At 35.9% G+C, this 21,060-nt stretch overlaps 1 protein-coding gene across 12 annotated transcripts in view; it reads left to right on the top strand.

Annotated features, from left to right (window-relative positions):
- Positions 1-21,060, top strand: part of DCAF8 (DDB1 and CUL4 associated factor 8) — a 65,526-nt gene that overhangs the window by 2,636 nt on the left and 41,830 nt on the right. For 6 of the 12 annotated variants that reach the window (XM_074262316.1, XM_074262313.1, XM_074262306.1 and 3 more), the window contains exons 3-6: positions 13,369-13,443; positions 15,604-16,286; positions 17,173-17,313; positions 19,928-20,022. In XM_074262316.1, the coding sequence (XP_074118417.1) occupies positions 13,395-13,443; positions 15,604-16,286; positions 17,173-17,313; positions 19,928-20,022 (968 nt within the window). In that variant the 5' untranslated portion in view covers positions 13,369-13,394. Of the gene's footprint in view, positions 1-6,312; positions 6,378-13,363; positions 13,444-15,603; positions 16,287-17,172; positions 17,314-19,927; positions 20,023-21,060 lie in introns of all 12 variants that reach the window. The other 6 variants (XM_074262311.1, XM_074262309.1, XM_074262310.1 and 3 more) reach the window with 3 other exon arrangements.

Raw genomic sequence — 21,060 nt, 5'->3', positions numbered from 1 at the left:
ATATGTGTGTGTGTATACCTCATTCCAGAAGATAGAAGTAGATTGTTCATCAGATAATTCTTTTGTTTTCAGTCAAAGATAGAGGTTTTCCTCTGAAGTAATAGGAGCTTTTTTTTTTTTTTTAGTTCTGAGTAATTAATTCATGACCATCTCCTATGTGATTTGAGAGGGTCCTCTATTACCTTGAATAAGTCACTTAACCTCTCTGAGCCTCAGTTTTCTGATCTGTAAAATGAGAGTATTGGACTATATGGCTTGTTAAGGGTACTTTTGACTCCTAAAAAAGAAAGATGCTAAGTCTGTAATCCAACTACTAAGTAGCTATAAGGGTCAGGCTGAGATTAAACATTGAGTATGTGGATGCTTGTGTCTGTCTGCCTGCATATCAGAGCTAAACATAAATGATATTTGAACTGTTTGTTGTTTTGTTCTTTTCTCCTACATTAATATATATGATCAGAAGTTTACTGTATTGTAATTTCTTCTCTTCTTTTCTCCTAGTGCTCCTAAATAGTATTTTCTTCTGTTTCTTAATGGAGAAAGCTTATTTTAAAAGTACAATCCTGATAACAGGTTACATCTTCTAGAACTAGGTCATGAAATGATCTCATTTCTTTTAAAAGTAAACAGGGGACAGGAAGCCAGGAGTACTGAGTTTATGGCTTCATCTTCAGAGAACTAGACTGGGCTATCAAGTGGGAGACTACCACAAGGAAAAGCAGGCTTTCCTGTCTCTTTTCTTCCCTGACCATAGCTTAGGAGAGTTAGACAGGTATTGGAGAAAACTAGGAAAGTTGATAGGATCTGGGATAAAAGCTGTTTGTTTCGCTCAAACCACTGTGCAGGATAATAGTTTTCAGTAGCTCAGGTCTGATCTCCTGCCAAGAGGTGAAGACATCCATACCAGATAAATAGGAAGGTTTTTTTTTTTCCCCTGATAGACATTTCTTCTGCCACTAGTGTAAACAGGAAAGTAGTTCTGGATTTTGCGACATCAAAAATACTTTGAAATGAAATATGATCTAAAAATCCAACTTGTAGAAGTATTCTATTCTTCAGAGCTTGACTTACACCAAATCCAAGATATGCTTTTGTCTTCCTGAAGTATCTCTGTACTTCTGTTTCTCTGGACAATGTGAATACATATCAGTAATTGTTTTTGCTGTTCAAATTAATGATTTTAATTAGGGTGTATAAGAAATACTTCAGATTACTATCATCCAGAAAGTTTGATTCAACTTACTATTGGAGAATTGTGGTGATGTACAGGGGTTAGCAGTTGGCTCCACTGTTATGTGACTCTTAAAAGTAGATAGGTGCATCTCTTTGAATAAGTGTGTACTGTGTACTTTGTTTCTTTAACTTGAAAATATTACTGAATCCATAAGCTTGAAAGTGAGAAAAGCATAATGCTCGTGCTCTCATCCTTCCTTTGTGCTCCTGTAAAGTTTGTGCTTTACTTTTCACCATCATTGTCCTAATAATTAATTCTGTCCTCTTTTTACACTCTTGATATCTGACTTTAGTCCTTTTGTGCTATATTTCATCTCTCTATCAGACTTTCTCTGATTTTCAAGATATTCTAACTTTGTACCTGGAATAGTGTGCTAGTAAGATAAAGCTATAGAAATTTATTGAGGCTTTTAAAGACAATTTAACATTTCTGTTGATTTATTTTGTCAGTGTTAATGTGTTCTTTACTGTAAACCTTCTATAAATTTAGTAAATGATCTTTGAAAATTATTACAGCCAAAAATTTCATCACACTATAGCCAACTTAGTGATGAATGTCTTTGACTTTAACTGCACTGGTCCTTGAAACATTTATTAAATGCTTACCTTGTGCCAGCCATCAAACTCAGCTCTAGGGCTTGTACAGAAAAATCCCAAAGACAATTCTTGCCCTCAAGGAGTTCACACTCTAATGGAGGTTATCACAAGCAAACAAATATTCACAAGAAGCTATATACAAAATAAAAAGTAAGAAATTGAGTGTGACCCTGGACAAGTCACTTAACCCCAATTGCCTCAGTGGGGGGGGGGGGGGAAGGGGGAGGGGGCAATAAGAAATTGAAAGAAGGAAAGTCCTAGAATTAAGTAGGGTTGAGAAAAGCTTCCAGTAAAATAGGATTAGATTTACAGTTTTTTACTCGTCTTTCCAGCTTGGAAGGACCTGCTAGAGTGAAACGCTCTTATAAAAAAATCTTTAGCAATCCATGGTTTCATGAGAACCATCAGTCTTAATAGATTAATTCATATAATTTAAAAAATATGTGTGTGTGTATATATATATATATATATATATATATATATATCAGTATAGATCAAGTTGGTATAAAGTTCCAGTGATGAGTGTTAAAAAATCTTTTATTTTATTTTATTTTTTCATTTAGGCCTTTACTTTTAATTATATTTCTCACCTTGCCCCTACTTAGTTTCAGCTTTTGGTTTACATAGCTATGTTAGATTTTGATATCCATTGTCCCACTTCTCAGCTCCTGTTTTTTTTTTTTTTTTTTTGAAAAGCCTTTTTTTAAAATCAATTTTATAATTATAAAATTATAAAAAAAATTTTTTGACAGTACATATGCATGAGTAATTTTTTTAATAACATTATCCCTTGTATTTATTTTTCCAAATTTTCCCCTCCCTCCCCTAGATGACAGGCAATATAATATATGTGTGTAAATCCAATTTTTTTTTTGTTGCACGTTAAGAATTGGATTCTGAAGGTATAAGTAACCTGGGTAGAAAGACAGTAGTGCTAACAGTTTCCATTCCCAGTGTTCCTTCTCTGGGTGTAGTTGTTTCTGTCCATCATTGATCAACTGGAAGTGAGTTGGATCTTCTTTATGTTGAAGATATCCACTTCCATCAGAATATATCTTCATACAGTATTGTTGTTGAAGGGTATAGTGCACTTCTGGTTCTGCTCATTTCACTCAGCATCAATTCATGTAAATCTCTCCAAAACTCTCTGTATTCATCCTGCTGGCCATTTCTTACAGAGCAATAATATTCCATAGCCTTCATATACCATAATTTACCCCACCATTCTCCAATTGATGGACATCCATTCATTTTCCAGTTTCTAGCCACTACGAAAAGAGGTGCCACAAACATTTTGGCACATACAGGTCCCTTTCCCCTCTTTAATATTTCTTTGGGATATAAGCCCAGTAGTAGCACTGCTGGATCAAAGGATATGCATAGTTTGATAACTTTTTGGGTATAATTCCAGATTGCTCGGATTCTTTCACAACTCCACCAACAATGCATTAGTGTCCCAGTTTTCCCACATCCCCTCCAACATTCATCATTATTTTTTCCTGTCATCTTAGCCAATCTGACAGGTGTATAGTGGTATCTCAGAGTTGTCTTAATTTGCATTTCTCTGATCAGTAGTGATTTGGAACTCTTTCATATGAGTGGATATAGTTTCAATTTCAGCATCTGAGAATTGTCTGTTCATATCCTTTAACCATTTATCAATTGGAGAATGGTTTGATTTCTTATAAATTAGGTCAATTCTCTCTATATAAAAAATCATTTATAGATTGAATCAGCATCACAGATCTTAAAGCTGGAAGAAACTTTGGAGATGACCTAATGAAATCCTCTTATTTTTCAGTTGAAGAAACTTAGGCACACAGAAGTGGTCATAGCCAGAAGTCAAACCTATTTCTTAAGATTCCAAATACATTTTTCTTCCCACTATGCTGACAGTTCTTCCAAAAGAGCTTTCTCATCTTGGGTGTAGTGTAAAGAGCCCTGAACTAAAGACTTTATTCCTAAGCCTGTTAACTTAATTGTATGAATTTGGTTGAATTACTCTACTTCTTTGAATTTGCTTCCTCACCTATGATATATGAATAATAAGGCCTTTGGGGTTGTTAAGAATATCAAATAGGAAGATGTTATACTTGTTAAAATGCCATGGAACTATAATTTTTTTGGGGGGGGAGGGGGAAGGAATAGAGAAGTTTGACTTTACTTCCAAAGCTATTAGGTATCTTATTTGTGTTACATGTAACACAAATAAGATCCTTGATATATTGGCTGGTATTAGACAACTCTCAATAATTTATTTGCAGCAATTTTACAGATTATCCTTATTAAGCTGAGGCCTCATCCCTACTCATCCCTATCACCTTCACCCTGCTAGGCTCTAGGCAACAAGAGACCCAGGCTTAGAGTGGAAAAGCTTTGTATCTGTATACAATCATGTATCATTGGGCTTTTTTATATAGATTAATGGATTGTTGTTTTTTTGTTTTAGATAGATCTTTTAATGTTAATTTAAATCTCCCCTTCCTAAGCTTGGTAATATAGTTGATTATTTAGTATTAATCTATCTTAGGATACTTTGCTTTCCTATCACCTTGAAATCTAATCTCCTTGAAAAAGTCCTCTTCTGGTAACTGATTCAGGTTTTCTCTTAAGAGGGAATAAGCTTATACTACCTAGATTTTTAGCAGTATTAACTCTTAGGGCAATGTTAAAGAAATTGAAGAATGGGCCAGTATAAAGGATTTTTTTGGGGGGGGATTTTTTGTTTATTTTTGCTGAGGCACTTGGGATTAAGTGACTTGTTCAGGATCACACAGCTAGGAAGTGTTTGAACTCAGGTACTCCTAACTTCAGAGTTTTAGCAGTCTTTATACAAGAGAGAATTATATGTAGAGCATATTTCATATTCTTAACTTAAAATTTTGAGGTGAAAAGTAATACCATGGGAACTGATGAGGAAACTCCTACTTAAGTAGGTCAAGCACCTGAACTTTAGAGTTGCTTGAGACATTGAAAGTGACTTTTTCTAAGGATATACATACATAGATTTTCCTGGTTTTTGAAGCCAGTTTTCTATCCACACTGCTTTTTGCTGTTATTACAGTGGAGTATAGCATTATTTGTGTGTGTGTGTGTGTGTGTGTGTGTGTGTATCTATGATATGTGAGAAATATCACATTAGGTAGCTCTAAGATCATCACGGAATTTTTAAAATTTTAAAACCAAAGAGTAACTAAACTTTTAGGTGTTGTTAGTTTTTAGATAGCTCTAGTTTTATTTCAAGCAGAATCATCAGTACCCTTCCTCTCCTGTTATTTCTCTATTTCCTTATTTCTCTTTACCTAGCCAGAAAGCTGCAGTGGGCCCTGCCTTTGCCAATAGGAGTTTTTCTTATCTTGGTTTAGCTCCCAATCTCCTCCTTGCCTTGTTTACAACTGTATTTTTCTGGTGTGTGTTTTGTGTCCCTTATTCAAGCATTAGATCTTGCCTTTTAACATGACAAAAGTGAGAGTGACTTTTCTAGGTGTCCTTGGCTTTTATCTTCTCCTTGGTTGTTTTCCTTTGAGTTCTACCTTTGGGTAGAGGCGGGGCTTTTGCTTTTCATTGCCTTGGGCTACTGTTTCTTTGAGAGATACTTGGAAAATTTTTGAAAAAAAAAGTTGCAACCAAATCAATTCTTGAACTTCTTAGAATTCCTTGATGGAAACAAAATGGAAAACTTAAAAGTTATTCGGTCTCATAGTATCTTTTATATTAAAGTGAGGGAACTTGAGCATTATTATTTTAAAAAGAATTTATAGGCCTTCTCACAGGGCTCCCTCTGCTCCTTGGATTACAGTACAGCTTGGCATTCCCTGTGGGACACTGCAGTTAGTGTAAGAAACAATAAGCTGTAACCACTTAGGGAGAAGGTTCTGAAAGAAGAGCTGGTGATTTGAACAGAGGAGGTCCTATTCAGAAAGAAAGAAATGGCCACCTCCACTTGTGGCTTGACTGCAATATTTGGGGGAGAGGGAACTACAAATACCCAGTTTAATTTGGCTATATGATTGTCACTGAATGTGTTTCCTCCAAGCAACATAATGGAGTCCATTTCTTATTTCATTCTTTAACTCATATTAGATTAGATAATTCCCCATAGAGGTTCTTATTGAAACAGTGCTTTAAGAGTTTCCATCTTGGGTTTATTATATATCTTCAAGAGTAAAAAAGAAATTGGAGAGAAGGAAAAGTGATGTTTATATAATGGATCCCCTGGAGAAAATTTCTTTACCTCCAATTTAAGAAAGTTAAAACTTTTCATGATCTCAAAGCTTTCTAGAGAGTTGAAGGACAGTTTTGAATCTGATGCCAAGATTTTCTTAGGCTTTGTCTATATTTAATGTTCAGTGTAATGTTTGAGCATTGAAGTAGTCAGCCTACTGTAGGCAATCTAATATGATACTGGTAGATAGAAATCTAGAGATAAGCTCATACAGTAAAATAGATAAATTGAAAGATCTGCCTTTTTTTCTTCTTTAGAACATATATAATTTATGTGAAGTCTGGAAGAACACATTCAAGACCCCAAATAGCCTGGGACTAAGGTAGGGGCGGAATGAAAATGGAGTAGGAAACTCATCATTAAATTTTTTAGTCTCAATGCAGTTTTAATTTTCTTTTCTTTTTTCCTTTTAAGAAAAATGATTTTCAAAGAATTGTTAAATAGTTGATCTAAAAAGAATGATGTATTTAGTGGTCAGAATCAAATTTTGGTTTCTTTTCCTTTAAAGGAAAAAGGTCCCCATCCCGACCTAATGTCTGGAATATCTGGTTTCTTGGGGAAATAACCTATGGGTATCCAGTTAGGCCACTGGGGGGTGGTAAAAGCCCATAGTTTAAATTGAATCTGAAGTCACATAGTTGATGTACTTTTGTGGTAGAACAGATTGTTTAGATTCCTTAATTCTTTAACAAAGGTTGTTTTTTTTTTTTTTTTCCCCTGACCTTCCACTCCAACAGTTGATATGTATAGATTTTCTTCTTTCTCTAGAATTCTTAACATGAATTGAAATTTAAGACTACTCTTCTGAATTGGGGAGCCCCACTCTTTCAATTGAATGTTTTAAAATAACTTTTGGGTAGCTTCATTATTATTGTTGTATAAAGCTTTTATCTTAATTAGAAACTATTTATTGGTTAGCCTTAGTAGCAATCCTTTGAAGTTATGGTTTTAGACTGTGATACAGAAAACAAAAGAATGAGAAGAGTAAATTTCAAATGAATCAGTTCTATATTGCAAAGCAAAAGTTAGGGTTGCAAGTAAGGTTACTTGCAGCTGGAATGTAGGGCCTATGACAAAAAAGTGGATTTGGACTATAGCTGCAGATCAGCCATGCACATAATACCTTTTCAGGTATTTCATTCATTCATTCAGTCATCCAGACACTGGATGGCTTTCAGATTATTGTCTTATTAATAATTAAAATTTCCCTTTCTCTCTTCCTTTGATTTTTAGAGAAAGTTACAAAGCCTTCTATCATTTAGATTTTTTTCTTAAACCATTAGGTAATCTAGAATGAGGAGTGTTAAACAAGTCTGAATTAGGAAATACAGAAAATATTGTAGATCATAAGAGATTGGATTGATTTACTGAGTGCATGTGTCGGAGATCAGGGTTAGGAATTATCTTAATGATGAGATCAAGGGCAATATTTGTTCCTTGATTTTTATTTCTGTTGAAACTAAGGGAAATACTATCAAGCCAATTAGTGTGGATCCTAAATCTGAAATTCAATTTAACAAACAGTGTTTTTTGCATTTTTTTTTTTTTAAACTTTTGAGAAAGTCTTCTTTTCTCATCCAGGTTGGAAGACACTTATGAACCTGATCCCAATAATTATCTACTTGGACTTTTTTTACTAATCCTCTTTCTAACCTGGCCCCTTTCAAGCAACAACTTCAGTTACCCTGTAGGTCTAGGGGCTTACTACATTGGTGGTAAGAAGTCCTGAACCAAATGACTTCTGAATTCAAGTAATCCACCATCCTCAGGCTTCCTAGCAGCAGGGATTACAATTTTGTACTCCTACTACTGGTAGTTCAACAGATATTTGAAAGAAATTTGTCAGTGAACAGATAAGAATGAAAATTGAAAATTCATGGCATTCTTTCTATGCTACTTAACTCAAGTAAGTATTTTGTGTATCATTCATTGTCTCCAGCTATGAGGAATGAAGAGCTGAGGGATTTTGAAACTTATAATGTCTTCTGATTGGACTAAGTGGACTCTTCCACTGGAATAGAAATCCTCCCAGTTTCCTCATGCCTGATGTAGAGACCTAGCTTCTGACTTTTTTGATCATTGTAACAGGGAGATTACCATTGCCAACTCCCATTTAATCTCTGGTTTTCAGTTTTTGAATTTTACCTGATCCTATCTTAATTCCATTTCTTGTACAGATATCATTTGCTGCTATCAGGACAAGAAAGTAGTCCCTGTTCTTTTGAATGAGAGATGGCTCAATGGCTCTCTCACGTGAATCTTTTTACCTTGTACTTCATTTCTGCCTGTTTGTATTTAGTCAATGTTTTATCACGTGGTGGTTAATGTTTAAAAAGACATGTGATGTCAGGGTCACAGGCAATCCTAAAATATTAAAATGGCCTCCAATTTTCTTTCCCTTAACAGTTAACTAGTTAAATTTCAATTTGATGGAGGTTATTTTAGAACATATAAGTAGAGCTAATCTAGTTAAACTTCAAAGTTACCTAGAGCATTGAGATCAGAAGCTCTTTCTAAACCAGTGTGATTCGCATAGGTTGATATTCACCTGGAAGATGTTCAAGGTGAATCTGGATATTGCTGGGAGTAGGATAAAAGTTTTTGGAGGAAACAAACAATGGATTTGAGCAAGTGAGTTTTTTAGCTGGAAATTAGAAACTAGGATTGTGTTGTGTAGTAGTTTCTCTGAAGAATTCTTCTATAAATACAGCATATTGGCCTCTTTCCAATTCAAGCAATTAGTCTGCCTCTGAACTCTACTGCCTTAGTTGTTAGTTGGTTTTAGGTTTCTTCTTTGTTTTGAAAGGTATTGAGGCCTACTGGAAAGAACCCTAGAATTGAAAGCCCTGAATTCCATTTCTACTTTCACCAACTGCTAGCATATGTGAGTCAGTTTTGTCATCTCTTTAATGGGAATGTAATCTTCATAAAATGGATTTGTATACATACTATATAGTCTGCAATATGTTGTTACAAATATCAAAGGAGATAATGAATACAAAGTGCTTTGTAAATGCTGATGCACTATGTAAATAAACGTAGTGTTATTTCATGCCTGAAATTTGTGTTTCTTTGTGCCTGATTTATAACCTACTCCAAAAATAAGTTTTGCATTTTTATTGTCTTTCTGTTGTACTATCTTTACTCTTAAGGCTTTGATCCCTAAAGGAAATTGAGCTCCTACTGAAAGGCTCAAGTTTACACATTCCCTGATGAAACTTGTACTTGAAATTGGGGCTTTTTTTTTTTTTTTTTTTTTTTTTTTTAATTTGTTATTAATTCTTCTAAAACTCTAGTGCGTGAAAAGCAACTGCCAGAGACTACATAATCAATTCTCCCCACTTTCTTGGGTGGTCTTGACCTTTGGATATTTCCAGACAGTAAGATTTTGTCTTTAAATTATACAACTATCTAGTTAGCAGATGTTGATCATTCAGTGGATTCTTTCTTTGCTTTCTTTTTTCTCTCCAACTTTTCTTTCAAAAGTTTGTTCTGTCATTATTTTTTATCCAGAATATTTATCTTATTATAAAGGACCTGAACTTACTTAAAACAAACCTAGCTTTAACAATATTTGTCATTGGGTATGAAATTGGACTTTTAGGTACTTCCTTATCATTTAAGCTAGATTGACCTAGAGAAATAGTAATGAGAAATGGGGAAAATAACTTGAATCCAAAGAAATTCAGAGTTTGCTATCTTGTCTAATCCATACCTTAGGAAAAAAATTCTTTCTTCTGATTCATCTAATTCATGCCTTTGCATAAAAACCTCCATTCAGGGAATCCTACTATTAAAGCAGGCCACTATAGGAAGATGTAGGGATCAGAAAGTTTTTCATTATGCTAAATCTAAACTTGCCTTATTTTAGCTACTATACATTGCTTCTAAGTCCTTATATGACAGTCCTAATAAAGCAGGTTGTGGTCCCTTTAAGAAACTATTTCTTATTGATCTGTGATCCCTTTCAGATTCTCAGCTCCTCCTGGGGAAGACATGTCCCCCTTTGAAGTGTTGTTAATTCCAGTCTGAGATCAGGGCTGTCCCAGCCCCGACTGAGTCTAACCTGCTTGGGCTGTCCCAGCCCCCACTAAGACCCAGTATAACAGCTTTCTTCATCTAAGGTCTTTTGCAAATAGCTCACTCAGCTATCAGGATTCTTTTGTCCACTAAATTCTCAGTGCAAAACTCCATTTTCCCGTAGATCTGCCACTATAGAAGTCAGTCTCTTGGTAAACTGATTTCCAACAATAAACTTCATTTTGCAACTAATAATTCGGGAATGAGTGAATTCTTTCACTCCTAGAACCTGTGGCCGATTTAAAGGTGATTCTTAACAATTCTCTTATTGCCACTAACCTCTAGACTATCAGGAAGCTAGACCACTTGAGTCTCATCATTTATGCTTAAAGACAACTATGGATTGAGATGAGGTACTAGCAGAGCTTTTAGGACTACCATTTATCTTTTCTTATTCCAGGCTGTTCTTCACACAACCACCAAAGTAGTTTTCTTCAGTGCAAGTTTTACTATGTCATTTTCCTGCTTGTTAAACTCTAGTGGCTCTCTAGTGCCTCTAGAAAAAACAGAACTATTTCTGTTTGGTCATTTTTACCCCTTCATAACCCAGCACCAACTTATCTTTCTAGCCTCATATATTATACTACTTTTTACAGTCTACAATCCCACTAAAGTCTCTTAATCTAAAACATTGTATCTTCTTTCTCTATGCCTTTGCAATGGTTTCTCCAGTGCCTGAAATGTGTTCTCACCTCTTAGAATCCTTATTTCTGTCAAAGCTTTGTCCTTCCTATATAAAACTTTTCCTGATTTCCTCCTACATTTGTGCTCCTTCCTCACACTATCTTATATTTATTTTGTATATATTTATATGTTAGGCAAGATAGTATAGATAGAAAGGAGGCTGGCCTCAATATCAAAATCTAGAGGACCTGATTCAAAGCCTACCTCTGATCCTTCCTGGCTGTGTGACCCTGAGCAAGTCTTAAAGGAGTTACCTAGAACACTGAAAGGTTAAAATATTGGGAGTTAATGAGATTTCCTAGGATCAGAGTACAGGAAAGAGAAGATTAAAAATCTTGGGGAATGCCTATAGTAAGGAATTAGGAAGACAATGAGAAGCTAATGGTGGGGAAAGAGTAGGGAGTTAAGCTAAAGTGCCAGAAAAATGTGATGTCTTGGGAGCCTAAAGAGACAAGAATATTTAGGAGAGGGTGGTAAATAATATAAAATGTTTCATGAGGGGAGACTTAGAGAGGACAAAGATTTAGAAAAAGCCATTGGAGTTGACCAGTTTTCATAAAGAATGCATATCTATTACACTATTCTTTGGCTTTAATTGATCTGCCAATTTACATGTGAGCAAAAAGGATCTGAAGTTCAGTCATCTTAGAGATGCTAAGTGGGATCTGACTTTAGTACTTCATTTGTTTCTTCTCAGAGATGATAGTGAGTTAGTATGATATGGAAATACAGGAGCTTAAGCACAATTTTGGCTTAATAGGTTGGAGATGTAGAGAAAATTCTGTTTAACTATGAGCTAGATGTAAATGATCTTTTAGATCACTTCCAACTTCAAGTTATTTGATTTTTAGACAAGAAATCTGAAAAAGATTATAGAATTTGAATTTGCCATCTTTGCTTTCATTCACTATTTCAGCTTAGGCAAACATTTTTTTGTTTCATAGTTCGATTTTGTTTCTTTCAAAATGGGCTAAGAGAATGATTATTCTCTCCCTATTCTTTTTGGATTAATTTATCTGATGAAAGTAGCAGCAGAATTCTTAGAAAGGAGGAAAGATGCTATACAGTATTGAAGAACTCTTGGGAGGGGGGAAAACTATATCCTATGTCAAGTGTATAAAAATCCTGGCATGGAAGGGAGGGGAAGAAATCAAACTCCAGTGGATAGCATTCTCTGTATATATTTTCTTCTGTGCTTCTAAGGATCAGCTTTCTTTTGCATTGCTTCAATAGACAGATTGCAGATATCCTTCCTTTAAACTCAACATCAGTTTTGTCATTGCATATCTTTTCTCTCCCCAATTATAAGTAATCTTTGGATAGATGTTTCTTGGAGGACATGTTGGGAAACTACTTAGAAGAATGGGGGTGGGTATAATGGTAAAAAAATAGGGCTGCTTCTAGGATGATTGTGATGGGAATAAAAGGGCTGTTGAAAGATCACAGGCCACTGTGCCTGGGGACGGGGATCAGGGTCATAATCACACTTTGTTTTTGTCCAGTGCCTTTTGTCTAAGGCACTGAAAGGGCTTTTTTACAATTCTGTTCTGAACATGTAGTATTCTCTGCTTTTTATGGATTTTTTGGGAGGTGGGAGTGAGGCTCTGAGAACAAGAAGATTATGCCTAGAGTTGCAGTGGTATAAAAGAAAAAAAAAATCCAGGTATCTTTGACCCCTAGGTAGACCAAAATTGGACATTGTAGTATTGATAAAAAAAATTTATAATTGCTGTCATACAAAATGGACTAAGAAAAAGGGAATAGAGGAATTTATAGAAATGTTGGTCATTGTTATGAAAAAAAACAACAACAAAAAAACCACTTTTTTTTTTTTTTTTATACTTCATTGCTTTATTAAATCCCCAGAGACATGGTTATCCTTTCAGACTTTGATCTGGAAGTCAGGAGCTCTGAAGTTCCAATTCCAGCTCTGATCCTCCTTTTACCTAGTCTCCATTATTTATCATCTAATAGCTTATGCTTGTAACAAGCTAGAAATCAGTCATTTGAGTAGAATATAAAAACTCAAGCTTCTACTAAAGAACCTGAATTAACTTTGCATAAAATGAGTTTCTGAATCTAACTTGACTCTCATATAGTGTGAATATGAGCATTTTATCCAGTCTTGTGATTATGTTTGATGAGTATTTATAAAAAAAAGATTCTTAGAGTCTAGAGGTAAATGCACAAGCCAGCATTTTTCATTAACTTAGGACTCCCTGTTGACACTACCTGTCATTTGCTATTTGTCCATCATTCCAGATTCTATTTCAGTTTTCTTTTCCCTCATTTCAAAGACATGAGCAGTTACTCAGTGAGCAAGGTAAAGAAATGGTGGTTAGCCCCACCAAAGCTCTGACCCTTTTCTGGGTTTAGACCAAAAAAGCTTAGGCTGTATATTTTGTCTGAGAAGCCTTGTTAAGTACACAAATACACACACAAAATCTTTTTCTAAATATGACAAAGATTGTTTTATCTCCTTGATTCTTTTTTGTCCTCCCTAGGATTGTTTGTTTCTTAATTGTTGCATTTTCTTCTCCTAAGTCTAGGCTGGCCACAACAAATACAACTCAAGATGTCTGGTAAAGGGAGCAGCACAGATGGCAAAACAGACCTTGCGAATGGTAAGGTACCAAAGAGGAAGGAAAACATTTCTTGCTATCACCAGGGCTTTGTGGACAGTAATTGGAAAAATTTAAATTTTCTCTAGACATGTCTTAACTTTGCTTGAGTAGCAGAGTATAGATCTTTTTTTTTCCCTTAGACTTGACCTCAAGTTGTTTTGAATACAGGAAATATCTTTCAAGAACTTTACTTTCCATTTACTCTTCAACTGTTAGTATCTCACTAAAAGGCCAAAGGACTTATTTCTGAACTCCTGAAAAGTTAAGAAAAGTACAGCTCAGATGATGAAGTTAAATGATAGAACATTGGTTCAATGGTGGGAACTAGGGGATCTTTGTTAGGAGATTGGGGATTACTTGTGACTTTGAGAAATTCTTTTTCATCCCAGAACACATACCACACAGTGAGATTAAATGGAGATGAAGTTACAAATATAGGCCATGGAAACAAAATTATTTTTTCAAGGTCATTGCCACCAGTTTATAAAACACTGGGTACCAGGCAAAGCAGAACACCATGGAGTTCTAAAACCTATGGTACTCTTTAAGTCTGTACCCTATAGATGCGTTGGCCTAATAAATTTGTCTAGAGAAAGCTTTAAATGGAGGAAACAGATTCTCACATGTTTCACACTTTTTTTTAGTTGGGGCTAACTTTGATGCTACTTCTTTTCCTTTCAGTCATTTTTCTGCTTCCATTTGACTTTTGTAAGGGAAAATAGCTAAGATTTTTCTAGTAGACTTAAATATTAATAAGATTAAGGTTGTAGAGAAGTTTGAAGGTGTAGTACATTGTGACAGTGGATTAATGTTGAGTTGTTAGATTGTTGAGAACTTCAGTGAAGAGTTGCTGAATCTGAATTTTTGTTAATCATTAGTTATAGGATGCAAAAAGTTTTGGGTGTTTTTTTTGTTTTTTTTGTTTTTGACTTTCTGTGTTCATAAACCTGTTAGGGGATGTTCTTGTCCACTTCCATCACTGGCCCTATTTACCATAGAAGGGAATCAAATTGTTAACTACAGAGTACACTGATCTCTTTTTTGCTCTATCTTCTGGTCCATATCCTTTAAGACATTATTAGTAAAGTAGGATCTCACACCAGATTCAAGTTCTTATTCCAGATTGGGAAGTTGTTCTGAAGAACATTGCCATTCTTGGCAACTTTTGATTATGGTTATGTGATTCTTGGGGCAAGACCCAGAACCAAGTGAATAGGCTATGAACTTATACATGGAAATTTCTTCTTGCCTTCAGGGATGAATTTAAACCCATTCCTGTCCTTATCTGTCTTTCTTTCTCTCTGTTTTCTTCTCATCTATATTTCAGATTAGAAATTGTAGCAATATTGTTACTTTGTATACTATTCAAGTAACTGATCGGAATAAGATGGGAATCATGCAGTATCTATTTCCAAGAAATTTGTTCTACTAATGTGACTCAAATATTTCACCATATTCCACATGGCATTCTTAGATTATAGTGGTCTAAGAGAAATACAGGAACTAACAGAATGAGAGAACGCCTACTTTTCTCTACTTTTTATTGCTTGCTCCTATGTTATGCCTATGTAAGTCAGATTACTTACTGGGTTTTCTTTCAGTGCTAATAAGGGGTGAGGTGGAAGTGGACAAGAAATATCTTAATAGGAAATAGAAGGTGATGGTAGTTTCCTTAATTAGGAGCTAACACAACTCCCTATTCAGCAGTCAGGAGACTTCATTTGAGATCTTTTCTTCCCTTGCCTAAAAGGAATGACTAAACTAAGTCTTGTCAAAGAGGCTGTATATTGTCTTTTTTAATTAGTGAAGTGTGAGATAGAACTAATCAATACCTGTGTAGTAGGGCCTTGTAGAAAGGTGCCAAATACTTCCCAGGATTTTGGCCAGCCTACTATACTTCCTTCTCTGTTCCAGTGCTTATGGACTGGGCCCAGCTGTGAGGCGCATATGGTTGAATTCAGACTTGGCATATCTGAGCTCAGGTCCTGATGAAATTCACACCAGCCTCACAGGTTTGAAGTCTTTCTTTAAGAAATTGCTATTCTTAAGCTCATGGGCTGAGCATGCCAGCTAGGTTCCTTAGCTCATTGTTAGCATTTCCTGAAGTGAAGCTGTGGCCCCTTCCATGATATCTTTTCTGCTCCTCCTTCTCTTACCTAGGAAGCTTATCCAGCAGTCCAGAGGAAATGTCTGGGACAGAAGAGGGGAGAGAAACATCCTCAGGCATCGAGGTTGAGGCTTCAGACCTAAGCCTGAGCCTAACTGGGGATGATGGGGGTGGCCCCAACCGCACCAGCACAGAAAGCCGAGGCACAGACACAGAGAGCTCAGGGGAGGACAAGGACTCTGATAGCATGGAAGACACTGGCCACTACTCCATTAATGATGAAAACCGGGTCCATGACCGCTCAGAGGAGGAGGAAGAGGAGGAAGAAGAAGAGGAGGAGGAAGAAGAGCAGCCCCGGCGCCGGGTTCAGCGCAAACGGGCCAATCGTGAACAGGACTCATCAGATGATGAACGAGCTCTTGAGGACTGGGTGGCCTCAGAGACATCAGCTCTTCCCCGGCCCCGCTGGCAGGCTCTCCCAGCCCTGAGAGAGAGGGAGCTGGGCTCAAGTGCTCGTTTTGTGTATGAAGCTTGTGGAGCAAGAGTCTTTGTGCAGCGATTCCGGTTGCAGCATGGGCTTGAGGGCCATACTGGTTGTGTCAACACTCTGCACTTTAATCAGCGTGGCACCTGGCTGGCCAGTGGCAGTGATGACCTCAAAGTGGTGGTGTGGGATTGGGTTCGGAGGCGACCTGTATTAGACTTTGAGAGTGGTCACAAAAGCAATGTCTTCCAGGTGAGTCGGGAACATTATGAAACAAGCATCAGAGAAACAAATAGTATGTAATTGTTCAGGTCAGTTTGAAATGAAAGCCATAGTTTTCACTTATTTTCTCTTTTGTAGTAGGGTTTAGAATTAGGACTTCCTAGGTCCTACATCAATCTCTATGGTAAGATGAAGATAATTCTAATCCAGCAGAAGTTTTGGAATTCCCTTGTTCTAGCTAGAGTGACTTTGTGAGGAAACTCCCTTCTCTTTGTTCTATAAAGAATGGGAGACCTCATATATAGAGTGCTTGGAATTCATAAGGAACATATTAGGTAGGGGTGTGTGTGTGTGTGTGTGTGTGTGTGTGTGTGTGTGTGTGTGTGTGTGTGTGTGTCTCTGTCTGTCTGTCTGTCTGTCTCCAGGATAATTTACCCCCAAATACATGATTGGTGTTTACTGTCTCCCAAGCATTATCTTCCTTGCCTAACCACATTTTTTCCCTTGGAAACTTGTTTCACTTATTTCTAGAATCAAGAAAAGGATTTAGGTTTTCCCTCTTTTCCTATTGTATTTCTTAATTCTCTCACACTGTATTTTCTCCTTTATTCCTCCCATAGTACCTGCTCCTCAGTTTACTTTTTATTATTATATAATAATCTAGCATCCTGGAATAGATGATTTTTTCACTTCTTATCTTTAAATGAAGACCCCTTCTTCCCATTTCCCCATGTTTTTATCCTTCTAAATTATGAAAAGAAGTAATTTTGCAAGAGCTAGCAGTATGAGGAGGAGAATTTAGCTATCACTATATAGATGCAGTTCATTTATAAAAAAGTACTAGGGCCATTGTCATGACCCCATCCTAATAAATCTTGATTTCTTTTTGTTTCTTTTTCTGTCCTACATAATCTAGGCCAAGTTCCTTCCCAACAGTGGTGACTCAACTCTTGCCATGTGTGCCCGTGATGGGCAGGTGCGGGTAGCAGAGCTGTCCGCCACACAGTGCTGCAAGAACACCAAGCGTGTTGCCCAACACAAGGGAGCCTCTCATAAGGTAATCTTTTAATCCTTCACAGTCTTTACTTTTCTTAATAATAATTTTAGCTTTCAGAAGTTAGAGGAAATTTTGAGAAATTCTGTTTTAAAGCTGATCCTTCCCAACAAGGAAGAATTAGTTGCTACGGGGTAGAAATGATGGTAACTTTTTGTGAGGTGATCTTTTGTATTTGAATTTGTGATAGGAGAAGAAAGCTAGGAATATTCTGATGTTCAGTTTATATTTTTGGTGAGCAAGTTTTCAAAAGGTTCAAAGGAAAGAAAGAATGAATTCCATGAACTAAAATTCTACAGTCCTAAGAAGGTGGGAAATTCTGAAGAATAAAATTCTAGTGATACTTAGGAGGAGGAAAATGAGTGTTGTTTAAAGATACTGCTATGGATGCAAAAGGAATTCATCAACCAATTTATAATTTTGGAAACCATTTACAAGGATGGGAAACAAGAACAGAAGAAAAATTGCATAATGAATACAAAAACATGTTGTGCATGTGAAAATTAAGTCAAAAGAGTTAAAACTCAAAGGCTGAATTCTTTCCTGATGAGAAAAAGAAAAGGTCAATAAAAAGACTAAAAAACTATATTGGGGGAAAAGGAGAATTTAAAGAAATGAATTGAAACAAGAGCAAATTTTCCTGATTTTAAAAAATGTTTAAACTATACCTTAGTGATTCCTGGCAGAATTGTACTATGTGTTTTTACACTTTAATAACATAAAAAGATAGTGAGCACTTAGGGAAAAAAAAATAAAAGATTATCACAGAGAGCCAACATGGCATCAACATGAATAGGTCATCCCAAAATAGCAGCTCATTTCCTTTTTACACAAGGTTGTTAGCCTGGTACATCAGGGCAAAACTATAAATATAATTTATCTAGATTTTAGTAAAACATTTAACAAAGTCATGCATTTAGAAAAAGATGTACAGAGTGGGTTTGATGATAGTATAATTAGATTGATTCAAGATTAGTTGAATGTCTGATACCCAAGGGAAGTTATTAATGGTCTGTATCACTTTGGAAAGAAGTATGTAATAAAAACAAGAAACCTTGTCTCTATGCTGTGCAAAATTTTTAGCAAAGACTTGGCTAAAGTCATAGATGGCATATTTTTCAGAACACAAGGCTTAAAGATTTTGAAGGGCTAGAATATTGGGCTTATTCAAATAAGATTAAATAGTATTGGGGTAAATTACAATTTTATCAAAGTTTAAAAATTTAATTTTGCAAGAATAAGATTGGGGAGTTACATAACATAACATGGAATTCTGTCTTTTGTCTGAAAAAGACTGAACTTCCAGTGAAAGTTCTATATGAGTAAGCAGCATGATGTAGCAACTGAAAAAAATCCTACCATTCTTTACTTTAAGAGAGGCATAGCTTCTAGGGATTAAAGAAGTTAAGAGTCCCTCCCTCTCTTCCTTGATTAGACACCAAATTGCAGAGGCAAATTTAGGCTTGTTGTAAAGGAAAACTTTCTAACAAAAACAGATGGATTGCTGTGGGAAGTAAGCAAATTGCATATTGCTAAAAGGTCTCCCAACCAAGACTGGAAGATCATTTTTCAGGAATGATGGTCAGGATTTCTGTTTAAATTTAATTAGGACTATGTGACTACCAAAAGATCCCTTTCATCTCTAAAATTTGGTGACCTTTCCTTAACTCTTGGTAACTCAGTTGCATCCCTTTTCCAAACTGTTTTCTTTTTGCCTTACAAAGCAAAACTAAGTATTAGTCCTAAATTTTGTTAAGGTAAGAGGAGAAAATCAGGGAATTACTTATTTTTATGGAAAGAAAAGATCTTCCAAAAGTAGAATGTTTTGTTTGTGTATCATATGAATGATTATGCTTGGCCCCCATGCTGAATTATATATCTATGGAGTTTCCTACACTTTCCATTCCCTTCAGTTCTTCTGAACATCTTAATAGCACTGTGGTGTAAGCTAATTTATCACATGTGAGAGTTCTACTTCCGCTCACAGCTTACAAAATAAGCACTGTGTTTTTAGGAGCCATATTTAAAGTAGGGAATGTAGGCCAAGCAGTCATGGCAAGATCATGGTAATGACCATTTCTGTACCATCCTAGGTCAAGGACAGTGATCAGATCAGTCATTCCCAACTTTCTCATCAAAACTCTTGAGTACTTGGCTGTAGATCAAGGGATCTCTTTAGGCATTATTCCTCTAACAAGTGGTATGATAGATTAGGAAATTAGAAATGCCTACTCTTTATTCTCATTCCTGATTGCCTGAACTTTGCAAAAATTGAAGAGAATAAATCTCATCCTTGTCTTTCTTTCTGCATTCCCACTCTTACTCCTTTTGAATTGATTTTGAGAAAGGGTCATGGAAGCCAATGTTGATTTTCTTAATTCTCACACCATTCATGTTCTTATATTGCTCTAGGTCAAGTAAGCTACTCTTACCTCTGTATATAGAAAAATCAGCCATCTGACAAAGTAGAGAAGAACAGGCTTAAATTATCTCTTTAGCAAGTAGATATTTCTTGTTTTATGACATTTTGTGCTGTTCATTCCACCCTAGAAATTTATTACATGAACCTTTGGCTGTGATCTTTATATAGACATCACCTTTCTTTTGCCTTCCATAGTTGGCCCTGGAGCCAGACTCCCCTTGTACTTTCCTATCTGCTGGTGAAGATGCGGTTGTCTTCACCATTGACCTCCGGCAAGATCGACCAGCATCGTAAGTATCCTTGACCATTCTCATTGCCTGAGAATTGTGGTGTAGTCTAGAGTTCTCTGTTCAGCTTGAATTTGCATTCAATACTAGATGTCAACAATAGGTGGGATTTTCCTCTGTTGATTATACAGTCTGTGGGTTATTTATATATGTAGTTTCTCCTTTTAATTATTATGTTTTCTTTAACTCCTACTGTTTTTGTTTGTCTTCTTAGCAAGAAACAAGGACTTTTGAAAAATCTTTTAATACAGAAAAGAAAAGGAGAAGGTCCTATAGTGATTTCCTACTGTCCTATGAATCAGAACCTTACACTGTTTTAAAACTTTCCATCAGGACTTAATTAAGTTCACACTGTTTTCTATATTCCCACTCTCTTCCCCGGTGGCAAACTTGTTAAAGCCCCTTCATACATTTCCTCCTTAGAAAGGGAGAAGGAGCAGGTGACTCCTTCTTATATTATCGTTTCTATGAGTTTCAATATCTTGGTGCTCTTCAAGTTTTCTTTCACTTGAACCTACTGTGATGGGTATACCCTACCTCCTGAAAGTTTATAGAAAGGTAAAGAAAGAATAAACCAATAATATAATATGGTATAATAATATAAAATAGCACAGCTTTTTTTTTTTTTTTTTTTTTTTTAAGGCTGGGGTTAAGTGACTTGCCCAGGGTCACACAGCTAGGAAGTGTTAAGTGTCTGAAATCATATTTGAACTCGGGTCCTCCTGAATTCAAGGCTGGTGCTCTATCTACTGGACCACCTAGCTGCCTGCACACCTTATTTTTAAATGTAAATTTGAGTTTGAACCAACTCTCATGCTACCATGTTTATCTTTAATAAATAACTGATATACATTTATTTTTTTAAAAATTTATATTAATATTATAGCTTTTTATTTGCAAGATATATGCATGGGTGATTTTTTAGTATTGACAATTGCAAAACCTTTTTGTCCCAACTTTTCCCCTCCTTCCCTCCCCCTCCCCAGATGGCAGATAGGCCAATACATGTTAAATATGTTAAAGTATATATACATTTATTTT

The sequence above is a fragment of the Sminthopsis crassicaudata genome, chromosome 4, assembly GCF_048593235.1.
Source record: "Sminthopsis crassicaudata isolate SCR6 chromosome 4, ASM4859323v1, whole genome shotgun sequence".
Taxonomy (NCBI): Eukaryota; Metazoa; Chordata; class Mammalia; order Dasyuromorphia; family Dasyuridae; genus Sminthopsis; species Sminthopsis crassicaudata.
The sequence above is the reverse complement of the archived record's forward strand: the minus strand, read 5'-3'. Positions and strand labels throughout refer to the sequence as shown.